The sequence below is a fragment of the Herpailurus yagouaroundi genome, unplaced genomic scaffold (genome assembly GCF_014898765.1).
Source record: "Herpailurus yagouaroundi ecotype Mexico unplaced genomic scaffold, PumYag 141, whole genome shotgun sequence".
In the NCBI taxonomy this organism is placed as follows: Eukaryota; Metazoa; Chordata; class Mammalia; order Carnivora; family Felidae; genus Herpailurus; species Herpailurus yagouaroundi.
Genome location: NW_024412396.1, coordinates 27,450,958 through 27,478,085, shown reverse-complemented (window position 1 = coordinate 27,478,085; position 27,128 = coordinate 27,450,958). Strand labels below are relative to the sequence as shown.

Here is a 27,128-nt window from a genome sequence, read left to right as displayed (position 1 = left end):
TTGAGATTTTTTGGAATCTTAAAATGTTAGGAATGCCTCTCTGTTTGACAGATAATTACATACTATTAGAATATACTATTTCAAAAACACTCTAGTGCTTCTGGATTTTTCAGCAACTGGTCCTCATCCAGAAGAGGATTTCACTTTTAGTGAGGGTTTTAATAGTTTATAATTAAATTCCTTAGTAGCACTTTTAAAGAGCTTGAGTTCAGAACTACACAATGTTTCTTTCAATCTTTAATTCTATAACTTATCATAATATTCTATAACTTATAATACAGCATTCCAATAACATAGACATCTATTTTTCTCCTCTAATGCAAATAAGGCAAATTAAACAGGAAGGCATTAAGGAGCATTTCTCAATGTACAGAAGTAAGTAGAAACCTCTGCAAAAAGGGCAAGGTCGCTGCCTCCCAGGTGAATGCAAGACTTTGCCTGTTTTCTCCATGTACGTATTTAGTACCCATGGAATCCTACAGTTCCCCAAGAAGGTGCTCCAGCACCAGACCAGGATTCCCAGTTCTCCTGACATTTTTTAGTCATCAGCCTCACACAAGTGGATAACCTAAATCAGCAGCTGTAAGCCCAGTAGATAAAATGACAATTTTACAACCAGACTAAGTAATGTAAGTATATATTCATTAAAAAACACACCTTTCAGTTTTCCATCAAAGTTTGGATTGGTAGCTACTTTTAAGCCAGGATGAGGTAGCAGAAAACAGGAAATTTTGGTGAAACAGGAATGGATGTGTTTTCGAACATTCTGTAGTTCTTCATGCTGGTTCCCTGAGACCTGCGGTAAATCATTCTAAAGTTTAAACTACTTGCAACATAAATTGAACACCAAAGAATTCTGTAGCATCTTATATTTGCTATGTCTGTCTGGTCCCACAATGATAAAAATGACAATATATAAGCTGATAAAGAAAGAATAAAGTCTTGGGTGAACAGCCATATCTCCATGTAGCATATATATGCCATTATTATTACAATTAACAAATGCTTACTCTTATGCTAACTCAGGTGGGCCTTCCCATTTTTTACTACAAATTAGTGGGGTTTTATTCTAGCTAGTTCTTATAAATTCCAATTTTAATTCAAAGTACTCACAGGAGACATGAATGGATCATAAGATATTCCTACCTTCTTTTCAGGAGATACTCAAGACAACCTCTTGTCACTTAGTAGGTATACATTAAAATTCTAGAAAGGCGTCTGACTAGGTGGGTATTTATAAGCTAAATTGCCCCTGTTTTTTCAAATGTATTTGACAGTTAATAGTACGACCACCCTAAAAGCAGTTATAAGCCAAAAAGGACTTTTTCTCAGCGGGTATTTGTTGTCATCTGTGTTCAGTATAAACAGTTGATTCAATATTGCACTATCCTGATACAGAAAATAGAGAACCCTCTAATTTCACTTTCTCTGAACTATTTGCTAATAGTTCTCTGAACTATTTGCTAATGTTCTAAGACTGACTTTGGGGATTTCAAAATTATATATTTCTGTTAGACTGTTTTAAACCTCAATGAAAACAGATATTTGTACTGTCAGCCTTGAACTGATTTAATTATTCAAATTAAAAGATTTATCTTTAGGAATCAGTCATTGTTTTGTAGATATCTACAAAAGAATTCTTTATCTGTATCATAATTACTTATAATATTTAAAACTGTAACTCTGAAAGCACTGTATTAAATATCAATCTTAGTTAGTAGAGACGCTAGAAGCCTAAGACTGTATCTACTAAATGTCCATTCTGCAACTCATTCAACAGAAATAATTCTAGATTACTACTGGTGAAGTTTCATTCACCTAAATTTCTAACAAACCTTGAGGCGTTTTTCCAAGAATTTGGAGCCGCCTTCGGCTCCGTATGAAAATTCGTATGGGAAACTCCAATCCCGAACAAGAAATATCAGACTCTGAGAAACAAGAAGAAGAAGAAAGGATTGATAAGAGGACTTTAAATTGCCTTCCTCTGCTTCCTATGGAAACCAATGAAGTGCTACTGTTACTACCAGATGAGTAGTGTCCTACAACGCACTATGGAATTAGAACAGCAAACATAAAACCTTTGAAAGTTTCCAAGCAATCTCTCCCCCATGAGATCACCCTTCCTGTTCCCACTAAGTGTAAACAGAAAGCTGCCTCCAAACTGATTGTAGTGACATAGAACCATTCAGCCGGTTTGAGGGCACCTCTGTCTCCCATCTCTTGTGGGGGGTGGGGCGCATTCTTCTTGGCAATTTGGGGACAGCTCTTTATGAAGACTCAAGTGTTATTTGAGGAAAGTTTTATCTCTTTAAATATTTTTCCCCTACTACTTCTGTCCCATTCTCTTTTTCAGGGGCTCTCAGTTTACATACAGGGTATGCAGATGGATGGGAATCCAGGTTTTGAGAGGCCCAAAGCTTATGCAGTCTGTTGGGGGGAGGAGGGCTCAATACAAAAAAGAATACATAATTAGGCTTGATAGTGAATATTTATTTAGAATCAGAAAAATAACAAATTACAAATACAAAAAAGCTGACAAAAACACAAGCACACACACACAAATCCTGAAAAATAATTAACGTACCTTGTTAATAGATTTTTCCCTACTGTTTTTGGCTGCAAATGATTTGATTGCTTCATCTTCAATGATTATGAAATAATTTCTGTTAAAAAGCTAATTCAGTCTGTCCTCTAACAAGGCCATCTTTTATTATAAAAAAAATAGTACTGAAAGTTTAGAAATGTCTCTGTTTCACAACTTATTTGTAATGCCGTGTACATTTTTCCTCATCTGTGAAATAGGGGTAATAATGGAATCCATCTCCCAGGACTACTAAATGAGATATGTATTAGGCATTTGGAACAGTGCTGTGTTAGCGATCTGATTTTTATTTTAATGGCCACATATTTTAGGAAATTGATAGGCCATAGTTTATTTTGCCAGTCTCCCAGATGTCTTCCAGTTTTTCTACTAAGAAATGCATTGAAAAAATCCTTGAAGCTGAATATTTGTTCACATCCAGGAAGATTTTATCAGAGACTGTGTTTCCAAAATTAGAACAATCATTAGCATCATTTGAGAGGCTTTTAAAAGCACAAAATTCTTGGGCCCCACCCCAGACCACTTGGAACCAAAGTAATTGTAGCTTTCGTTTAAGTGCCTATCATATGGCAACCACAATATCAGGAATTATGCGCATATTTCATGCATTCCTGCAACAGCTAAGAGATAGGTTATAATTTGTGACTCTTTTCACAAGAGATATATAAAAATCGCCTCCACCTGACATTAAGTGACTTGGCCAAAGGCACACAGAGATAGAACAGGTTAAACTTGGGTTACTTCAAAACCTTGTTGTACTGCCTCAACAGTAAGTATAAAACAAGCACTGTAGTTTACAATCTGAGGTCTGATAAAATCATGCTTTTATAAGTTAGATTAAGAGATACTCTTCAGGGCACCTGGGTAGGCTCAGTCAGTTAAGCGTCCAACTCTTGATTTCAGCTCAGGTCATGATCTCAGGGTTCGTGAGTTCAAGCCCCACCCGGGGCTCTGTGCTGGCACTGCAGAGCCTGCCTGATATTCTCACTCTCTCCCTCTCTCTCTCAAAATAAACAAATAAACTTAAAAAAAGATGCTTCAAATTTTAGTTTTAGTAAAAATGCAGGAAATTGAGAAAAAATAATTTTTATGAAATTAGCTATCTTTAAATGATCTTTCTAAAAGTTTGTATCTTCTGAGTTTTTAACTGAATTTTTAATCTTGCTTATTAAAATTTGTTGACCTGTCTCTTAATTCTCTTTTAACCGATGGGTTCTTCCTCCTTACTTTATCTGTTAAAGAACCTAGGAATTTAACCATAAATTCTATATGACCATGTAGAGTTTCCCACAACGTGGACCCTGCATATTCACCGGCAGTTCAACATGCTCTTTTTTCTTCTGGATTTCTGCAAATTGGCAGCTGGAGACAGAGCCTTGATCTCAGGTTTTATTTCTTTGGCAGAGTGCTCTTCCATCAGGAGGCACATAGTTTATGATTATCTCTCCTTTGGTGAAATTATGTCATCTTTGCTTATCTGAAGTTCATTCTTCAGTAGCTTTCTCATTAAGGGCTCATGAGAACAATATTCTTTGCATTCTTACATATTGATAAGTTTGTGACCCGTTTTAACAGTTGTGCTTTTCTATTTGAAAGTCAATTTTGCTGGATATAAAATCCTTGGCTCACATCTCCTGTCCTGAAACCAGGGACACTTCTCAGTTTGAGTTATGGATAGTCTTGTTTCACAAAGTGGAAACTCTCCTTTCTTTTTTTCATTTTGGGGATTCTTGTGGGGAAGGAGACATTTTTGTGGAGAGGAGAGTTTAAAAATACTTCTGGGGCCCCTGGCTGGCTCAGTCAGTGAGCATGTGACTCCCGATTTCAAAGTTGAGTTCGAGCCCACTTAGGGTATAGACATTACTTAAAAATAAAATATTTTAATGGGTCGCCTGGGTGGCTCAGTCAATTAAGCACCTAACTCTTGATTTCAGCTCAGGTAGTGATCCCAGGGTCATGGGATCGAGCCCCACATTGGGCTTGGAGCCTGCTTGAGATTCTCTCTCTCTTCCTTTGCCCCTCTTTCCTGTTCACTTGCTCTCTCTCTAAAATAAAATTAAATTAAAAAATTAAAATTTTTAAAAAAATAAAAATACCCCTAACCATGATCTTTAAACTGTCTGTAACAGATGCCCATTTTTCTCAAAATGAAATACAGTAATTTGTATTCAGAATATTTCTACCTAAACATGTATTTTGAAAATAGAGATTAGCTAGGAAGCAACTTTTACAAAATAGAGCTTCATAACCCAGGATCAGTGAAGTCAAGTATGTGGATTTGGCTATATTTTGCATTTTTCTTGGGAAATTTTAGTTTCATTTTTTGGTCTGTTTCACTGGCTATCTTCCTAAGTCAATATAATGAGGACCATGTGTAGAATAGGATCAAATATGAAGTCTTATTTTCTCAAATCAGGAATCTATTACCTGTCTATAGTATTAAATTCGTAAGTTCCATGCCTAATGCTCCCATCCAGTGATGTCCTGGTAAACTGACTCTCCAAATAACTTGATTTTGTAGCATTTGGCCATTTCTGTGGTGTAAATATGGTGTAAATATGCCCAACGTGGCTGATTTTAAGCTATTAGCAGTTTAATAGTCGGCTTATATCATTCCTGAATATTTACTAATTAGTTCGCATGAAGTGATATAAGCTAGCTATATATACCTACCAGCCCCATCCCCAGGAAAAGACTAGCTGTTCTAGAACCATGTAGTCAGTAAATACCTGAACTGGTTTTTAAGCATGTAATCAACACATTTCAGCTCCAGTTTCACTTTCAGAGAACAATGAAACAAGGTTTAGAACTTGTTTTAAACCCATCTAACTAACAAGTCACTTCAACAGCCCACTGAAAGCCAACCAATCAGTGAAAGCTTCATACTTAATGGAAGAATCACTCCAGAAAATTCACTGAGGCTGATGTGCATCCATTTCTCCCCTCTATAGCCAACACAAAACATGCTTCTGTATTCAACAATGACAAATATTCTAAAACTGACATCAACCTGTTCTTGCCTCTGGAAACCACGCAACTCCAAAACACACTCCTAAACCCTATGTATAATCATTAGTTGACTTTGCTCAGTGAGACTAAGCCTCACCAGCATACCTCTTTTACTTAATAAAGCAATAAATTCAGCTTTGGCTTTTGTACCAGATTTGAGTGATGGTGTCATCCTTTGACAGTTCTGGAAGTCTCGCTGAGACAATTTTGAATACTCTCACTTGGCAGAAGTCTCTGATACCCTCAGACTAACAGGTGCATTCTCCTTGTCCCTTGTTCCAAAATTCCATTTGTCCTTCAAATTTACTGCCAGGTGAATGTGTCTCAACAATGGTCTTACTTAGAGTTCTGATTTGTTTCACTGAGCTTCTTGTTGCTGATTAATTTGTTATTCTAGGATTTTTGTTATAAAGACACACTAGGTCTTCATATAAGGTCATCAGTTCAAAGTCTTTGTATAGGGCAATTCAACCTTCAGTTCTGGAAGTGAACTCATTTTATAATTAGACTTAATTTTTGTATAAAGTTATTAGAACTTTTGGCTTGGAGGTATACGATTTAGTAAATATTTTTGTTATTAATATCTTTATGCTTTTGCTGCTTGCTTTGCCTTCTTGCTTGGCAATTCATACAAAGCCCTCGTATCGTGTATTTTTGCTTGAATTGTCTTGTGTTGCTGAATGTACAGGGAAGTGCTTCAGAAAGAACAGATAGAGGCACAGACTTCGTAAGTCTCCAAACCAATCAAGATGCCCCAAGGACAAATGGTTGGAGGTCTGTTAAACTGGCAACCAATTTACACAAAAGTAATTAGTCAAACTTGGCCTTGGGAGTCCTACAAAACTTTTAAGAGGACACTCTTGATCTTGTAATTGTGAGTCACTGTTCTTAGCCCATAATACAGGATCAGTGGCTATCAGATGACTGATCGTACAGCACCATATTGACCTCTGCTTGCTTGAGGAACCAAGCTGCTTTTCTTTTTTTAATGTTTATTTATTTTTGAGAGAGACAGAGACAGAATGCAAGTGGGTTAGGGGCAGAGAGAGAGGGAGACACAAAATCCGAACGAGGCTCCAGGCTCTGAGCTGTCAGCACAGAGCCTGACGCGGGGCTCGAACTCACAAGCTGTGAGATCATGACCTGAGCCAAAGTTGGACGCTCAACCAACTGAGCCACCCAGCCGCCCCTCCAAGCTGCTTTTCAAAGCACACACTTTTGACCAACCTGTTACAGGTTTGTATATATGAAAGCTAGGCCCTCTTCCTAGAAAAACCTCTGCTTTCTATTTGTATTGCACTATAATCCTAATTGTTGCAATTATAAATGACCTTTTAAAAAAATTCAGAGTAACAGGGGTCATTATGGTGATCTTTGTACATGTCAAAATAAATAACTAATACAGTTAAGAAGAGTTCTATAAAATTAAGACATAAAATCTCTCTTAATAACTCATTAATTCACTTCTTTAATTAGTAAACTGAGGTCTCAAAATGCTGATTCCAAATAGCATCTCTCAATTTGACTCTTTTACCTTCTGAAACTTACCCTCCTTGTATCTCTTTCAGTTTTATCTTCACCACTCACTGCACCCCTTCAATTCCTTGTGCTCCCTCCCCTGACCTCCTAACTGATTTCCTAGAAAAGGACGGGCCACACTGCCCCAAACAACTTCAAATTGCTAGACCAGAAGGCTGTTCTACAGATAGCTGAATTTAAATCCTGGTCCAGAGCTGAGTTTAAAGAATTTTTTTTAACCCAAGAAGGCATAAATTTGCTGTGTAATTCAGGATTTTGTTTGATACTTACTGACCCAAACTATCAGTTCTGTTCCAACTAGTTCACTTAATTTTTAGTCTCTCGGATGGGGGAAAAATGGTGAAAAGCAATAGGGTAAGAAAGACCAGGAGAACATCTAAGCAAACCAGCTCTTCAAAATAATAATAATAATAATAATAATAATAATAATAAATAATAATAAATTAAAACATTTTAACAGCCTTTAGAGGGCAAGAAAAATAGATAAAACATCCCTTAACACCATTTCAGAAGACTTTCTCTCAGTGATTAATTGGTCAAAGATTCAAAATTGCAAACAAAATAAAGATCAATCATAAAAAACTTAAATAGACTTCAGGAAATTTTCAATCTTTGTGGTACCTAAATAGCTGAAGTAAAGGAAACCTTGTCTGCTCTTTTTTAAATGGGCTCAGACATAGAATACAGGAATCTGAAGAAAAAAACTTGAAAGAAAAATCATCAATCTAGAAATCTCCAATATATGGCTGACTTTTCAGAGGGGCTTGAATAGTTAACAGGGTAGAAATTAAAACAAATTTGGGGCCCTCCACATGAAAAACAAGACCAAAAATATCCTTTGTTCTCTATGAATCAGGAATCGATCAACAGAGACACCTATAGGTAGAGCAAGCAAAAAACCCACTTGAAGAATGAATTTCCCTTCTTGGCTAAAAATACAGTTGCGGATGACTCCAAAAGTAACCGCAGAATCTCTCTGAGCAAAAATCACCAAGGACATAGGCAGAAAACTTGGTGACAAATCTATGAGTCTAGATTAATATCTCCCAAATTACATAAATCTTTCTTTTTTAGGTATATAAGAAATTAGGCCATCCAAGTTATTAAATTACAACCTGGCAAACATCAATGGCTTTAATGGCCCATCCTTTGATCCAGCAGCCAAGGCTTCCCTTGCTTCAGAGCAGCTGCTCTAACTTCAGAGCACCTTGTCTAACTACTTGAACTACATCTAACCACTAACTGTCTGACTACTTGAAGCATCTTCAGACTGTACTAGGATCACCTTTAAATCTGATGGTACCACATACAATCACTACTCCAAACTGAAAACATCAAATATTTTTCTGTTAGTCTTAACTAATGAAATATGTTACTTTACTCTTTTTATATTACCACCCAGCAATTAATACTTTCAATTCAGAATCTCTACTACCCTTACCCACCAAAAGAAAATTTCATGATTGTTGTTTCTGCAGTTCAAGAAGGGGCCATGCATATACAAATACTTTGGACACTCTCATACCAGCGTATGACTTAATATTTATGTATCTTATCTTAAAATGTAAAGAGGTAATACTAGGATGGACATGTAATAGTCACACAAGAACTTGAAATCAGGTCTTTCAATTCTGAGTCCCATGGATTATATTCAAACTATACACAATCCCAAATACGTATACAGCACCATAATTAGCAAACATTAATTGAACATCTGCTGTATGAAGTTAGATGTACTAGACTAAAAAGAAAACAAGGAAACTACAATAGTTCATGCTCCTAAGGTATTTATAATTTAGGAAGATGTGCACATTCAAATATAAGACTACACGATATAGCTCAATAAGTACGAGGATTATGAGGGGGAAGAGATGGTGGAACTATCAGGGTGTTGAGCCTGTGGCCTACCTTGGTTGCAGAGCAGCTCTGCAACTTAAAGATATTATGTGACCAGGGGCGCCTGGCTGGCTCAGTCAGGTAAGTGTCCAACTCTTGATGTTGGCTCAGGTCATGATCTCACATTTCCCTGAGTTCGAACCTTGCGTCAGGCTCTGAGCTGATGGCACAGAGGCCAGGTGGGATTCTGCCCCTCTCTGCCCTTTCCCTGCTTGTGCTCACTCTGTCTCTCTCAAAATAATAAACTTAAAAAAATAATAAATCCTTTAAAAAAAACAGATATGATGTGCCCAGGGACAAGTTTCTTAACTACTCTATGCTTCAGTGTTCCTTCATCAGTTAAAAAAGAGAAAGAGAGAGGGGCGCCTGGGTGGCGCAGTCGGTTAAGCGTCCGACTTCAGCCAGGTCACGATCTCGCGGTCCGGGAGTTCGAGCCCTGCGTCGGGCTCTGGGCTGATGGCTCAGAGCCTGGAGCCTGTTTCCGATTCTGTGTCTCCCTCTCTCTCTGCCCCTCCCCCATTCATGCTCTGTCTCTCTCTGTCCCAAAAATAAATAAACGTTGAAAAAAAAGAGAGAAAGAGTAAAGAAACAACATTACTTATTTTTATATAACTATAATGAATATAATCTGACTTATGTAAGAAACATACTTGGCACAGCACCTGGCACAACATAAATGCTCAATAAACTATTACTATTTTATACAGATCTTCTACATAGTTCATGTACCTAAATGTGGACACTGGGAGAAGCCTGGTGCATATCACTGACCTAATTCTTTGTAGCCAGGTGAATATTTATTCTGAATCATACAGCTCTCAGATCACCTAAATTGCTCTCTAGACAGAACATGGGATAAGGTGGCTTTCTCAGAAAGCTATCCTTTTTCTCGGCCCTACCATCGTATCTTTTTCTTTAATTTACAGCCCATATAGGCACAAACAGCCTCTCATTTTCTCAGTGAAGTCATGCATTTCTCTGGTATGACTTGGCAATTATAGTCATCATAGATATTTGACCAAGAATAGTTTGTTTTAAAGTGGCTGAAATCACTATCAAAGAATTTATTCTGTAGATGAACATTTTTAATTTTTAATTATTATTTTTATTTTTTTAAGTTTATTTTTTTGAGAAAGTTTGAGAGAGAGAGAGAGAGTGTGTGTGTGTGTGTGTGTGTGTGTGTGTGTGTGTGTGTGAGTTGGGGAGGGGCAAAGAGAGAGAGGGAGAGTGAGAGTCCCAAGCAGGCACCACTCTGTCAGCATGGAGCCTGACACAGGGCTAGATCTCATGAACCCTAGATCACCACCTGAGCTGAAATCAAGAGTCATATGCTTAACTGACTGAGCCACTCAGGCACCCCAAACATTTTTATACATGTATTTTTTTATGTTTGTTTGTTTATCTAATTATTTATTTATGAGAGAAAGAGAGAGAGAGAGAGAGAGTAAGCGAGCACACATGTACTCTTGGGGTGCCTGGGTGGCTCAGTCGGTTAAGCATCCAACTCTTTATTTTGACTCAAGTCATGATCTCATGTTTCATGGAATCAAGCCCCACATCAGGCTTTGTGCTGACAGCATGGAGCCTGCTTGGGATTCTCTCTATCCCCCTCTTCCCCACTCCCACCCCTCTCCCACTCACTCCTGCTCTCTCAAATTACATAAATAAACTTAAAACAAAGTCAGATGCTTAACCAACTGAGCCACCCAGGAGCCCCTGAACATTTTTAAATCACAGGAATAAAGGGTCCTTAAATATAATTAAGTAAAATATTACTAATTTTCCATATGTAGGCCCAATTTGAATGAGAAATTGTGAGAAACAGGTTTATCCTAATATAGCAATATATTATTATATGCTTCCTCTACTATTGTTTTCCATCAACATTCAGTTTAACCATAAAAGTGGCATGGACTGATCTAATAATTACATCTCTACCAAAGGAAACATGAAAAGTTGAGTTTCACTTTTTCTCACAAAGAGGATTCAAATCTTTTTTTTCCCTCCAGCTTTACTGAACTATAATTGACATATTACATTGTGTATGTTTAAGGTCTACAACATAATGATGTGACACACGTATACGTTGTGAAATGGTTACCACAATAAGGTTAGTTAACATATTCATCACCTCATGTACTTATCGTGTGTGTGTGTGTGTGTGTGTGTGTGTGTGTGTGTATCTATTTCTAAGGCCCTTAAGGGCCATTAAGCATATGAAATGATTAATTAAAAATGCTATGGGAGAGGGGCTCTGGGTGGCTCAGCCGGTTAAGCGTCCAACATCAGTTCAGTCATGATCTCGCGGTTTGTGAGTTCGAGACCCGCTTTGGGCTCTGTGCTGACAGCTCAGAGCCTGGAGCCTGCTTCAGATTCTGTGTCTCCCTCTCTCTCTGCCCCTTCCCTGCTCACACACTCTGTCTCTCTCAAAAATAAATACACATTGAAAAAAAATTTTTAAATGCTATGGGAGAAAACTGGGGTGAATTAACTAATCTAAAAGGTGAAGTACTTAACACCGAGGAGGTGAAAGAGCAGAGATTAAAGGTAAGTGGTCCTAAAATATATGCTCAGGAATAAAATAAAGCTTCTAACAGAAGGGAACTAAAGTTTGTGTGCAGGAAGTTTTTTTAGGGTTTATCCTTATTTTCCTATTACAGGTAAACCTTAATCTACTACCAACTTGTACATTAAAATGTACACAGAAACGGCACCCCACCTCTCTGCTACCAGAACCTCCCCTACCAGAGATGCCTCTGCCAGGACGTGCCCAGTTGTTAACTCAATCTTCAAATGCCATGTCTTGTCATGGGTTATACTTCCTGAGTGTGCTAACTAGTGTAAAGCTGGCCCACACAGGCTCACAAGGAGCAGTTGTTCAAGTCTGAGAAATTTTACAAGTCAGTTGACATCATGTTGGCAGCTTGAAATCAGCCATGGTAAAGGTATTCATACCAGAAATCAGCAAATGCTTTAAATCAGAACCACCTCCTCCCTCCTCACCAGCCAGTTGTATACATTTACCAGCACACCACTTGGCTAAACTTTACACTTCAATATTGCTTTTAAACTGAATTCACTGCGCTTTTAGTTCTCTGCTTAAAAACAGTTTTTAAATACCACAGATATTTTGTTTTCTTGATATAAACTGGCTTTTCATTTAAGAATCAAATGAATCTGGGGTGTCTGGGTGGCTCAGTCGGTTGAGCATCCGACTTCAGCTCAGGTCATGATCTCATAGTCTGTGAGTTTGATCCCCGTGTCGGGCTCCGTGACGACAGCTCAGAGCCTGGAGCCTGCTTTGGATTCTGTGTCTCCCTCTCTCTCTGCCCCTCCCCCCTCTCATGCTCTGTCTCTGAAAAATGGATAAACCTTTAAAAAAAAAAAAAAGGATCAAATGAATCTGTTAATGCAGCTATTTACTTCATTGCCTAATTACCCTTACTTTTCCAGCCTGTGCTATATCTTGCTCATTATTTACAATTTCACTGCTTCAGACGTAAGAATTCCTCTATTTTGAATTTATTAAATTTAGTTTGAGTACGAATTACTATGATTTAAATTTCATTACCTCTCACCTTGCCTTCTTGGGCAGTGTTTAAAATTTCTCCACACTTTTATCCAAATAAATAAACCTGCTCTCTCCTGAGATAGAAGAAGAGGATGGAAGTGATAACCTTCTAAAAAAAAGCTTGATGGGGGCACCTCGGCAGCTCAGTCAGTTAAGTGTCTGACTTCGGCCTGGGTCATGATCTCATCATTTGTGAGTTTGAGCCCCGTGTCATCGGACTCTATGCTGACAGTTCAGAGGCTGGAGCCTGCTTCGGATTCTATGTCTCCCTCTCTCTCTGCCCTTCCCCTACTCACGCTCTCTTTCAAAAATAAACATTAAAAAATAAAATAAAAAGTAAAAAAATCTTGATGAATTAATTGAACTTTCATTTAAAAATTATACCATATCAGAACTTTTTCTCTTGAAACTTTTTCTAAGGTAAATGTGAATTATTTTGTAGGTAGTAAAGCTCATTAACATTGGTCTTAATGGTGGTTTTTTTTTTAATGTGAATTATTTGCTGATACCTTAAAAATTCTGAGACCTGAATATATTTGCATATTATTTTTTAATTTCATGATGTGTAGTATTTTTTGTTTTGAATTTGGTTTCTTTCATTTTAAATATTATTAAGTATCTTTGGAAGCCACTTTTGCTACTTAATGACTTTCTCATTTCAATTTCAGATACATAGATTTACAAGTACAAACTTGTTTTGAAGTCATTGTTGACTCTTTCAGTCAAAACTTTTTTCACTGACATTTCAAAATGCCTTCAGTTTACCAACAAGTGCTAAAACTTTTTCCATTGTTTTCATTATTATTTCTTTTACCAAAAGCAGTATCTCTCCCTATCTACCTATCTATCTATCTATCTATCTATCTATCTATCTATCTATCTATCTAATCAGAGCACCAGTTGGCCCCTCTTGGTTTTAATGTATCTTAAAAAGCATAAGAAGTAGTAACATTTCGGGCACCTGGGTGGCTCAGTCGGTTAATCTCCCGACTTTGGCTCAGGTCATGATCTCATGGTTTGTGGGTTTGAGCCCTGTGTTGGGCTCTGTGCTGACAGCTCAGAACCTGGAGCCTGCTTCAGATTCTGTGTTTCCCTCCCTCTCTGCCCCTCCCCTGCTTGCTCTCTCTCTCTCTCTCTCTCTCTCTCTCTCTCAAAAATAAACAAACATTAAATACTTTTTTAAAAAGTAGTAACATTTGCTGGTTAAGACTTAAAAATCCTTTCCAGAATTTGCAATGGAGTTCCTACCCTATGCCAATGGATCCAGAGAGTAAAAAGTTCAGAGAAAAACCTAAGCTAATAGCCCAATTACTATAGAATACTTCACTTATCAACCTGACAAATTATTATTTTTTAAAGTTAACAGACACTAGTAGGTATTGTAAACAAAATAGAGGATTGTAAGCAGGGACTGTTTTTATTCTACCTGAACTCCTGTCGGCACCCTCTTCCCTCATGTGAACATGGTTCTTCTCTCTCTCTCTCTCTCTCTCTGTGGGATTGTGGGTGATCGTCTCCCATGCTTAGATGCTTGGTCTCAGGCTATGGTGTTTGGCAGAAATCAGTGATTTTCCAGAATGTTAGAAGGTGCCCACAATGGGCACTAGTTTATTTTTTGTTACTTCAAAGCACCTATGGACAGTCCTTTGCTTTTCCATACAAGAGTTAGCTTAGGAATAATTTGCTTCATTCTAGGTCATTGGATAGGTTCCTTGTTGAAGGTGCACAAAAAGAAAAAGATTCCATTGACCCAATGGATAGTAGTGATTCTGTGAGTGATAGTGAAAGTCGTTCTACACAATAACACTCCTGTCTTTTGTCTCCCTCACAACAAAGGTTTTCAAAGGTAAGTGCTGGTTAATTTTTCTTTGTATTTTGTACTTTATTATTTTGTATTATATTATAGCATTGTAATCATTTTTATATGAATATTTTTGGGTTGTGAAATGAATCATCTGAGTTTCCATTATCTCTTATGAGGAAATTCGCACTGATATACAGGTGCTTTGGATTACAAACATGTTTCCAGAGTGAACCATGCTCACAAACCAAGGTTTTATGAATTTCAGTTGGAATTTTACAGTATGTAGCATAGTACAGTATGTAGCCTTTTAAAGATTTGCTTCTTTTGTTTCATAATATGCATTTAAGGTTTCTCCATGTCTTTTCATGGCCTGATGGTTCATTCCCTTTAACTCTGAATAATATTCCACTGTCTGGATGTAGCAAAGTTGATTTATCCATTCTCCTATGGAAGGACATTTTTGTTGTTTTCAAGTTTGAGCAATTATGAATAAAGCTCCTAAAAACATCTGTGTGCAGGTATTTGTATGGACAGAAGTTTTTAATTCCTTTGGGTAAATACCAAGGAGTACAACGCCAGATCATATATAAAGAATATGTTTAATTTTGTAAAAATCAGCCAAACTATCTTCCAAAGTGGCTGTACCATTTTGCACACCCAACAGAAATGTATGGGAGTTTCTAAGATTCTACGTCCTCATTTGGGGAACATTTGGTATTGTCAGTGCTCTGGACTTTGGCCATTCGAATAGGTATGTACTAGTTTCTTTGCTTATTTTTTACTATATCTGAGATCCTTTCCTCCTGGTATTCCCACCTTTATTGGGTCCCCTCCCACATTATATCAGGGTAGGGTAGATATATAATTGTATATCAGATACAATTTTGCAGAACTGACGGTGTCTTCACTTCCAAGATGAGGTTATAAATGATTGCAGCTTGGTCACTCTGGAAGTGGGATCATTTGCCCTGGGAACCTTGGTGTGAACAGCCCTGTGGAAAGGTCCATATGGCTGGGAATTGAAGTCTCCTGCCAACGGCCATGTGAGGAAGCTTAGAAGTGGACCCTCCAGTCAGGTCTTCTGAGAATGTTTCGTTGGCCAATATCTTGCATAATTTCATTAGAGACCTTGAACCAAAACCACCCAGGCTGAGCTACTCCAGATTCTTGACCCTTAAAAATTGTGTGAGACAATAAATGTTTATCCTTTTAGGATGATTTGTTATGCAACAATAGATAACTAAATAACTCATTTTAAATTACCTGCTGGGGTGCTTTGGTGGCTCAGTCTGTTAAGCATCTGGTTCTTGGTTTCAGCTCAGGTCATGATCTCACGGTTTGTGAGTTCGAGCCCTGTCTCGGGCTCTGCGCTGACAGCACAGAGCCTGGCTTTGGATACTCTCTCTCCCTCTCTCTCTGCCCCCCTCCTACCTGCACGTGCTCTCTCTCTCTCTCTCAAAATAAATAAATAAACTTATAAAAAAAATAAAAATAAACTACTTGCCATTTAAGCCATAAATTCTACTTTGCCGTTTATCATTCGTTCTCCTTGTACGTTCACATACCTCTCAGGGTATTATCCATCTGGGCTGGTGATACGTACCAGGGAGGGGCTAAATTCTGGGACTTAGCCTGAGCCCCTCTGAGAAGCCAAGGCTGATGCTGTCATGCTTCAAGTGAGCAGTCTTGGGTATTTAAATCTGTACCTCCTCCAGGCTTTCAAGGGCTTTTTGACTTAATTATACTCTCCTGGTTCCTGTTATTTAAAGACTGCTGGGGCAGAAGGGAGCATTAAAGGACCCGATAGTCTGTTTATACCACCCAACACGAGCTCATATATTGCCCTGATGTTATCCTGCTGTTCCAAGAGGTTGAGCTGGTTGCTAGTCTGATACTTAGTGCAATGAAGCAAGTGATAGTTCACATGGGTCACTGTGTAAGAAAGAGAAAGTACCTTCAATAAACTTGCACCCACCTGACTCTGTGCCTTAGCCAGGTTTTGTGTGACTTGTAACCCTTTCTATAGTCCCAGGAATCTTGTTTGTTTTTCGCTTTTATGTTTGACAAATTCGTCAGTTTTCTTTTGGTTTCTGTGACATCTCTAGACTTGAATTCAGGGAAGAAAAGATGATATTCTTGCAGGAATCAAAACATCTAATTCATCTTTTCATTTTCCCATTTCTTTTATTTATTTTTTGTTATTCCCAATAAGTTTTTCCCATTTCTTTAAAAAACTAATTTGTTAAATTTTCATTTCCCCATTTGAATCTCCTACTTGCACCAAATAGCACTAGCAAGGTATTCAAAGTGCTTCTTGAATGAAATAAAGAAAAAACGAAAGAAATGTGACCTTCTCAATTCATATACCTGGTCATACTCTTAAGAAAAATTTAATAAGAATATACCATAATTTTATTCTTCACTCACCTGAAATGGCTTCAGGAATATTTCTTCCATCGCCAGTCTGCCATATTCAGTGAAAAGCTACAAGGGAAATTACACACACACACACACACACGCACGCACGCGCGCGCACACACACACACACACACACACACAAACTTCAGTATCTGCAAAGTTTTACTTCTGTGCTTTCTTCCATTCATTTTCCCCCCCTCACTATAACATAATACTATATTATTAAGGTTACAATAAACATTTTAAGGAACTAAGTATTAAAGCAGAACGATAGTAATTGGATATTTAAAAATTAAGGACATAAAGTATATGTTAAAAATAAAGTTTCTACTTCAAAGCCAACAACTTTATATCAAGAATGTAGGGCAGTTTTTTGTAGGGAATATGGGGGAGAAAGAAACATGTTAAAAAAACGTTCAAAGCAGAACTTGCACAGATTAGACCAGAGAGCCATAAACTATGTTGGATATATTTAACGAAAGTTGTCGCCTGAGGAAATTTAGTGGCACAATGGACTGAATTATTACAAAGGCATAGAGGCATCTGGCTTAAAAATACAACCAAATACACTGCCTTCTTCTGTTTTTAATTGCTCCCAATTGAGAGGCACCCTCTCAGTTTTTTGTGTTGTTCAAAAACGTAAGGAAGATGTCAGAGAACAAAGACCCTAGGGGGTGACTGTGATTAGGCTTCCGATGAGTGTGTCATCAGTGGAATGGGTTTCCCCATCTGTACACAGAAAATGCCACTTCATCCACAAGACTTACAAGGCACAACAGCTTCTCAGAGCTGGGGTGCAAGTGATACAGAGGATTCCCACCCCTTGCCCTTCTCGGATAGCTCCCACAGCAACCCCCATCTCTCCTGCAGGAGGATCGGGGAAGCCCAGAGTAATTACTAGGCATCTGATTAGAGTATTTAAATGAAAAGTCTGGAATACTGTGTCTGGAATATTGCAGCTGCTCCAGGGATTAGGCACTCTCATTGGAATCATCTACTAACATAATTTGAATTCACAATCTTTTTTGAGGAGGCTGAGGTGTTGCCATTTACAGGAAAAGTTTTAAACGGTCTCAGAAAAACATTACTTACTCAATATCAAAGTCCAAAATCAGCCCTTCTTTAAGAAATCCCTAAGCTGGTATTGAACAGTGCCATGCCATTAACTTGGAAAATAATTGGCTAGTTATGACACGTGCCTGAAGAAGTAAATCGTACTGATTACAAGAAACATCGAACAGTCATTCAGCATACTGCCTATTTGTCACAAATGCTCAGTGTGAGATACTAGAAATATATTTGGGAATAATGCCGGGTGTGAACTCCAAATGTTATGTCCAGCATCACAGGTTACCCTGCTCTATCATTCTATGTTGTCTGCTAAAGCTGTACATGGCTCTTATTGCCAAGATAGATTATATATTTAAGGTACATAGGTTTTGCTGTGTAACCAAAATAACATGAATTGAAAAAGAGCAGAAAGTGTTACAGAGATGTAAACTATCTTCAGGAAATATCTAATCTTTTACTTATCTGAAATTTAAACGCTACTTGGAGTGTAGAAGAAGCCCTGAGCCCAGAAGATGCCCAGATCTCTATGCCCACTCTACCACTAATTAGCCACATGAGTTTAGGCAAGTCATTTACTATTTTCAGCCAAATTTACCTCATCTGTAAAATATGAAGGGTAAATTAGGAGTCACCGAAGTCTCTTTCAGATCTAAAACAGAGTTTTATGAATTATCAGGTAGCTCCTCATAGTTCTTAAGTATAAAGTGGTTCACAGGGAAAAAAAAATCTGTCACGCAACTGATATCATACTAGCAATTATTAAATCTCTGACCATAAGACTTCAACTTCACTTTCACTATTGTTCCCTGCATTTGTGCTGTAACAATACCCCTGAGGGCAGCACATAGAACAGAAAGGGTTTTAAAATGTAGTATTAAAGTATAGTTGACATACAATATAATATTAGTCTCAGGTGCACACCATAGCAATTTGATAGTTGTATACACTATGCTACATTCACCACGGCAAGTGCAGTCACCATCTGTCACCAGACGATGTCATTACGGTATTAATGACAGCGTTCTCTGTGGTGTACTCTTTATCTCTGTGAGTTATTTATTTTATAACTGGATCAGCTTCACATCTGGGGTCATTTTTAAACCAAAGGCTCTTTCTCTACTCTAATTTGCCATATATTTTCAAATATATGGAGCCAGTAGCAAGTAGCTTTAGAGTAACAAAGAACTTTGAAAACTGAATGAGAGAGAGAGAACATAACCATGGAGGGCTAAAACAAGAAACCTGGGAATAAGACAATCTCCATTTGATTATGTTTCTAAATCTTTCTGAATTGTTTAGTTTTAGGTAGGAGAAGGCCTAACAAAATCCACACATCTTCAAAACATTACCAGATATATATAAAAAAGAGTATACATATTGTTACCTGGAGGTGCTGAAGATCATCCTCCTGGACATTCTGGGATAAGTTATATACCTTGATTAAGAAATAAAGTCAAAATGAAATAATAATTGGCATCCTTCAAAGTACTTACTATGTCATTATTTTTATAAATATCAATTTTCACAAAACTTTCTTATATGTATTCTTTTTTTAAAGTGTATTTATTTATTTCGAGAGTGAGCAAGCACAAGTTGCGGAGGGGAAGAGAGCGGAGGGAGGGAGAGGGAGAGGGAGAGGGAGAGGGAGAGAGAGAGAGAGAGAGAGAGAGAGAGAATCCCAACCAGGACCCACACTGTCAGCACAGAGCCTGATGTGGGGCTTGAACTCATGAGCAGAGAAATCATGACCTGAGCCAAAGTCGGACGCTTAACCAACTGAGCCACCCAGGTGCCCCTACATGTATTCTCACGTAATGGTATTTATAAGACCTTGAGAGAGGAGTAAAGAAAGCTTGAGAAACAATAAACCATGTACAATGATCATAAAATTGTTCCAGAAATACAACAGCCACCTGCTCTGGAAACAGAATATTAAAATTATTTATGAAACTGATTTAACGATTAGTCAATAAAAAATCATTCTTACAAGCATAGCAAAATAATAACAATCTAGATCTGAGTAAGCCATACATGAAATTTTGTCTTGAAAAATTATGTTGGCTTTTTCACAATTGATTAATTTAGTTAAGTCTCTGGAAAGTTCTATCACATTGAAGTTAGGTTCTGAGTATCAGGCTCATATCCCTATACATATACATAACCACTTCATGAACAGACCACAGTACTAAGATGACATTCTATCTTTTTTTTTTTATTTTGAGGAGTAATTTCAAAAAACAGTGAAGGAAGCTTCTATGTTTATGTATTGACACAAAGAGAATGCTTTGTGCACTTATTTAAATAAGAGATTGTTTCTCAGATGATAAAAAGGTCATTACTAAGGACTTAAGATTTTTCAGTGAAAATATTCAATGTCTTCAGGTAAAACAGAAATATAGGTAATAAAGAATTATGTTTTAATTGGTTTGTACAAGTGGTTTTATACTGCTGATTATGAAGAAATTAGACATTAAGTCCGTATTTCACAGGCTCATTCGTTTAAGAAGTCTATTTTTTTTTTTATAAATTTTTTTTTTCAAAGTTTATTTATTTTTGGGACAGAGAGAGACAGAGCATGAACGGGGAAGGGGCAGAGAGAGAGGGAGACACAGAATCGGAAACAGGCTCCAGGCTCTGAGCCATCAGCCCAGAGCCTGATGCGGGGCTCGAACTCCCGGACCGCGAGATCGTGACCTGGCTGAAGTCGGACGCTTAACCGACTGCGCCACCCAGGCGCCCCAAGAAGTCTATTTTTAAAAGCTAATCAATCACAGGTTATAATCATGGCTTCCACTTTAAAGCTTTTTGTAGAAAATATTCAATCTTCCTTCTATCCACCCTCTCACTGTCCTAACCACACATGATACCCTGGTTGCTGGCTCACGAGCCTCTTTCTCTGCTCACTTGTAATTCAGCCTTGACTTGTTCATCCCAACCACTCTGCCTCCCCTACCTTTTTAAACTATCTTACCTTTCTTTTAACTGTTTTCTTGGCTACTACTACTTCTTGCTCTTTCTAATAAATAGAAAATATCTAAAAGTTAATGTAAAACCTTTCATGCTGTGTTCTATGGTTATAGTAAAACTCTCCAGAGACTTTCCAAGACGATCTGTAAAGCTTACATTAACCTCAAAAACAATACTTAATAAGAGACAAAGAAAAAAAGGAAAGAAAGATAAAAAAAATTTTGTGAGACATTTATTTTCCTAAATGTTAATTAAGTGTTTTTAACAGCTGGGAAAGCATATAAATGCTTTTACCCTTAGCAATGTTTCTACACGCTATGAAAACAACAACAACAACAAAAAAAAACAAAAAAAAAAAACCATTTATAAATCTTGGTTCAGTAAATGTAACTTATAATGGGTAGTTCCAATAGATCTATCTGCATACATTATAAGACAATATTATTAAGTTTATTATAGGCTTTAAACATAAAAAATTATCAATGAAATAATGCAAACTTTTCTGGCTATTGGCAGCTTGAAACTGATCAGAAATTAGATTACAATAACCAAGCCAATTCTACTCATAGAAATCATAAGAACTGGGATGCTAATTGAGCCAAATAACATATTCAGCATTTCTGTTGTTGGTCTCACTACCACACGCATGGTAGTAGGAATGTAGGAATACACATATTTACAATTTTTAAAGTAACAGCCATCGAAATGGATTTATTTTATTCCATACCTGTATTGAGCTGATCATTGTGCTAAGTGCAAATACCGTGGCCGAATCTCTCAGAGTTGACTGGCTATCAAAGGTTCCCTGAGTATCCATCAATAGCACTGCAACCTACAGGCAAGTAGACAATATATTATAGGTATTTTATAGAACATATGTAGAATTAGGGCTACTACAAAGTTAACACTATGAGAACTATAGCAACCCATTATCAATGAATACTTAACAGGTAATTTTTTATATATGCCATGAATGCCACAGAAAATGAAAATATTAATTAGCTGAGTGCTATAATGATTGATTTTCACTGGTAATCCAAGCTAACAGAAACAGCACTGAAACAACAGACAGCTGTTAGCTTGCTGATCTGCTGTTCTATCGTTCCTATTATTTTATCACCTTGATCAACAGAAAGGGAAACAAGGAATCCCTTTTGAACTTCATGTCAAATGGTCAAAATTAGTTTTCAAAAGATCATTTTCAAGGATCCTGAACAGTGGTAACAGTTGCCAATTGAAAACTCAATTTTCTTTACAAAGTTTGCATCTTACCTTCTTGCCATCAGGTTTATTGATGAGGAAGACTTCACTCCATATTTGGATTCCTGTGGTCTCTCGTTCAGACCCACCTCTCCATGAGAAACCAGTCAATGGTTCATTGTAATCTCCAACCCAATCGACTGATTCCTGCAAATTAAGAAAGTCTGTGATATGGAAGTGGACGGTGGTATGCTTTCCTCCCTGCATCCGTTCTGGCTGGTATCTCTCTCCAACTGCCGTCAAAAGGAGATGTATTCACATCTACTGTACTGATACAATTACTTTCTTTGTTATCTGAAACATTATAACAGAGGAGCAACCATGTGCTACATTTTATTCTAGGTCCTGGGAATAGGAAGATATCATTCCAGACCAGAGGAAGCTTACAGCCTAATAGAAAGACAGACCTGTCAAGAAACCATTATGATGCAATACATGCATGCCAAAATGGAGGTGCGTATTACGCAAAGATAGAAGCATAGGAAAAGAAATAACTAACAGTTGGTCAGGTAGGACTTAATAGGAGAGGTGGTGCTTGTGCTAAAACTTGAAGGATGTTGGGGAATTTTTCCAGATGAGCAAACTTGGGGAGGGCATTCTAGAAGCAAAGGAATAAAGATAAGAGAGAACATAATATGTCAGGATATACACAATAATAATACATACAAATGCCTTGGTATTGGAAGAGGAGGGGGTGAATAGCAAGAGGAGAGGCACCTAGTAGTAGATGCAGAAAAACAAAAACAAAAACACAACAGATCGGTTACACTTTAATCTGGCAAGTGCCATTTAACACAAGCAACATGACAAGTGTTACCGAGCATTTGATTTTAATGTTTATTTTACAGTTAAAACTATGAATATGCCTAAAACTGTATAATCCCACAATATGGAAATATGGATACTAATTTTGTTCACTTAATTTGCCCAGCTGTGTTAAGTAGCATATTAATGGTGATATGCTAGAAACAGAGAGTTCTATCTGGTTTCAAAGCATGAAGTATTTTGGTAGTTCTATTCTTGATTTGTTTGAACTGAAGCTAGAGATAGAAGATATTAAAGTTAACTTTACAAAATTGATCAAAAATACCCTAACTATAAAAGATCAATCCAAAATGAATAGTTACGGTATAAATACATGATACAAAGTTTCTTTGGGTAGTGTGTCTATTCTGCCTCAACATCCATATTTGCAGCAGAAATGGCTATGGGTAAAGAGTACAAAAAACTACTTGTACGTTCTCCATTCCCAACCTTTGGTTTTCTGACTCTGATTTCTCATTTATCCTTCTGCTGTTGGTTTATCCTAGGTCCCTTATAGTCTCATTTCTGTGCCACACTGCTGTCTCAAATGTTATAACACTGTTGGTTGTCTCTGGGGATGGGTAAGATGAGAACCGAGTGGGAAAAGATAAGAGAGAACTTTCTGGGGTAACAGCAAGATATAGTTGATAGCATTTGGGGTCATTCAGGCATATGCATTTTCCAAAAAAACAAAATAATAATTAGCAAATGTACACCTACAATTTGTGCATGTAAGTGTATCTGATTTTACAACAAAAGATAAAATCTACTGAAATATATGATGATGATGTATATTGAAATATTTATGAGGAAGTGCAACCAATGTCAGCAATTTACTGTGACATGAATAAAAAAATAAGATGCAGTGACAGATTTACAGTAAAGAGGGAAGAGTATCTGGAGACACATGTGATGAAGCAAGAATATTAACAGTAAAATCTAGGTAGTTTGATACGTAGGTGTTCACCATAAAATTCTTTTAACTTTGCTGCCTGTTTGAAAAATGTCATCATAAATGCTGGAGGGAATATGATTATAATATAAAAGTTATGATAAAAATTATTTGACACACTTTACACACTCTAAAGTGTAAAGTTTACAATCATATCACTATGCTGTGTTTCTTTCTAAAAGAATTAAAAAAATAAGTTATGTCCTAAGGGAAATGTTGCAAAGTGGCTTCAGACAAAAGTGGCCTATGGAGTTTGGTGCCCAAAGCACTGAAGTCAGAATGGTTGTACCACAGCATTAGCAAACTAGTTCATATTAAGGTATATGATAATGGAAGCGGAAATACTTAACACTACTAAATAAAAACACAAAGTGACAAAAGCACGGAAACAAGAAGACATTTTAAAACACTTCTTTTGTTTTAGTTTATTTATTTTGAGAGACAGCACGCAAGTGTGTGCATAGTGGGGAAAGGGCAGAGAGAGAGAGAGGGAGAGAGAACCCCAGGCAGGTTGCACACTGTTAGTGCAGAGCCCGACATGGGGCTTGATCCCATGAAACATGAGATCGTGACCTGAGCTGAAATGAAGAATTGGACACTTACCCGACTGAGCCACTCAGGTGCCCCTTAGAACACTTAACATACCTGGTTGTACATGTATCTCAACATGAAGTCCATCAGGAATGATTTTCCTTTCCTAAATGCTCCAGCAACAGACACAGCAACAACCTCCTTGTCCCTGACAGCCTCTGAGAGAAGGATCCGATTAAGTGCAGTTTCATCTAACTCAAAGGAATGGTCATCTTTGACGATGAGGACTTGGACTGGCCCTGCCTTTTTCACTGGCTCCTCCTCTTCTGAGCTCCATTCATATGTCTTTTCTGAAAACCCACCTGTTGAATAAAACAGCAATTTACTCGGCTAAGCATCTCAAAATACCAAGAAATGTAAGGTACCTCTCAATTCTCAAATATCTGAAACAGGGGCACAGTGGAATTAGAAATGCCTGTTTTAATAACATACATTAATGTCATTCACATCGTGTCTCAGAAAGACATATCTGGTCTTTCTGATCATGTGACCAAACCAAACAGAATTTTATTCGCAAGAATGCTCTAAGTCAGGGCAGAGAACTCTGTTTGCAGAATGAGAAAGAAATTCAAAGCAAAGGATTCTACTTTTGGATCACAGGAATAAAAGGACTTTAGTTCATACTTTCTTCATCTCCTAGAAATAGGTTTAGTTATTCACATAAAGGATCCTTGCAACACTTTTTAAAGCTGAACATACAAAAGAGGAAATGCATACAGGGACTCAGAATCACATATTTTTGAAACTAGAATAAAGTTCTAAAGCATCTAGTTCTAAAGCTCCTTTCAATACATTCACACCATCTACAAAATCCCAGATTCTTAAATGTCTAAAATTATACTTCAGAGCAATGGAATTACAGACAACCTTCAAATCCATAGCGAAGGAGTCTAGACACAATTTGATTTTTAAAAAAAGAGAAATTTGAAATTTATCTGGTGTGGAGATCTTATACAAAAGCTGTGTAACCCTGGGAAATTACTAAACTTCTCAGTTCTTCATCTGTAAAAGATAAACTACTAATAGTACCCATTAATAGGGTTGTTGTAACGATTAAGGAAACTACTATACATAAAGTGCTGAGAACAGTGCTTGGCACATAGTAAACTCCTAAAGATTACCTATCATCATCATCATCATCCCCACCACTATCCTGGGGTTATAGACTGAACTAAGTATTCCTGGAAGAAGTTTCTGCCTAGTTTCCAGAAGTGTGTGTGTGTGTGTGTGTGTGTGTGTGTGTGTGTGTGTTTTCAGAGTTTTCATATATCTGATAATTATATAAAGAACTGATACAACTCAAAAGTAAAAAAAAAAAAACAAAAAACAAAAAAACACCCAATCCAATTAAAAAATAGAAGATCCAAACAGACCCTTTTCTACAGAAGACACGCAAATGGCCAACAGACACATGAAAAGATGCTCAACATCATAATCATCAAAAAATGCAAATTAAAACCAAATAGATACCACCTCACACCTGTTAGATTGGCTATTTTCAAAAAGATAAGCAACAAGTGCTAGCTAGGACACAGAGAAAAAGGAATCTGTGTGTACTGTTAGCGAAAATGTAAATTGGTGAAACTACTATAGAAAACAGTATGGAAAAATTAAAAATAAAGCTATATGATCTAGCAATTCAATTTCTGAGTATTCATCCGAAGATAATGACAAGACTAATTAAAAAGGATATATGTTCATTATAGCATTATTTACAATAGCCAAAATATGGCAACAACCTAAGAATAACCTAAGTGTCCAATGATGAATGAAGGGATAAAGAAATTATACTGTGTGTGTCTGTGAGTGTACGTATGTATATATGTATGTGTGCATATACATACATGTTCAGACACAAACACACATACACAATGGACTATTAGTCAACCATAAAAAACAATGAAATCTTGGCATCTGTGACAACACAGATGGACCTCAAGGGCACTGCGTTAGGTGAAATAAGTCAGACATCTAAAGACAAATATTGTATGGTGTCTCTTATATGTGGAATTAAAAAAAAAAACAAGCTTATAGGTACAGAGAACAGATTGGTGGTTGCCAGAAATGGGGGGCTGAGGGTGGGAGAAATGGGTGAAGAGGGTCAAAGGGTAAAAGCAAAAATATAGCCAAAGAAGTCTTGTTCTCTTGTCAAGTCTTTTTGAAACTCTAATGCTTAGTTTCTTCATATGTAAGATGGAAAAAAAAAGTTTTTTATTTAATTTTCAGAAATGTCAGTTTTGACATAGGTCAGCTTTTAGAATTAATCCTTAATATGCAAGAATTTTAGAACCCTAGACCGTGGCATTTGTGGTATATTACAAAACAGCTTCAATGTGTCAAGTGACACATTCTTAAATCTACTGCCTTCGTAATGTAACTGCAATGTCTCCCCACTTTGACTCTGGGGTCAGCCATGTGATGTGCTTTATCAGACATGAGACAGCAGAGGCTTGGAAAACCGCTTGTGTTTTTCCGTTTTGCTCTTTCACTTCTCCCATTCACCATGAGAATATTCCCAGACTAGTCTGCTGCAGAATGAGAGACACTTGGAGCAGAGGCAAACTGCCCAGTCCCAACCAACCCCACAGCAAACCAACCCCAAGCCACATGGGGCAGCTCAGCCAAGATTAACAGTTGTCTACCA

At 37.3% G+C, this 27,128-nt stretch overlaps 1 protein-coding gene across 4 annotated transcripts in view; it reads right to left on the bottom strand.

Moving 5' to 3' along the window:
- ATL1 (atlastin GTPase 1) overlaps window positions 1-27,128 on the bottom strand; it is an 85,244-nt gene that overhangs the window by 12,849 nt on the left and 45,267 nt on the right. For 3 of the 4 annotated variants that reach the window (XM_040477110.1, XM_040477107.1, XM_040477109.1), the window contains exons 3-9: window positions 24,539-24,786; window positions 22,150-22,284; window positions 21,605-21,709; window positions 19,295-19,345; window positions 16,849-16,905; window positions 1,836-1,928; window positions 658-796 (exon numbers count right to left, since the gene is read on the bottom strand). In XM_040477110.1, coding sequence (XP_040333044.1) covers window positions 658-796; window positions 1,836-1,928; window positions 16,849-16,905; window positions 19,295-19,345; window positions 21,605-21,709; window positions 22,150-22,284; window positions 24,539-24,786 — 828 coding nt within the window. The remainder of the gene's footprint in view (window positions 1-657; window positions 797-1,835; window positions 1,929-16,848; window positions 16,906-19,294; window positions 19,346-21,604; window positions 21,710-22,149; window positions 22,285-24,538; window positions 24,787-27,128) is intronic. The other variant, XM_040477111.1, reaches the window with a different exon arrangement.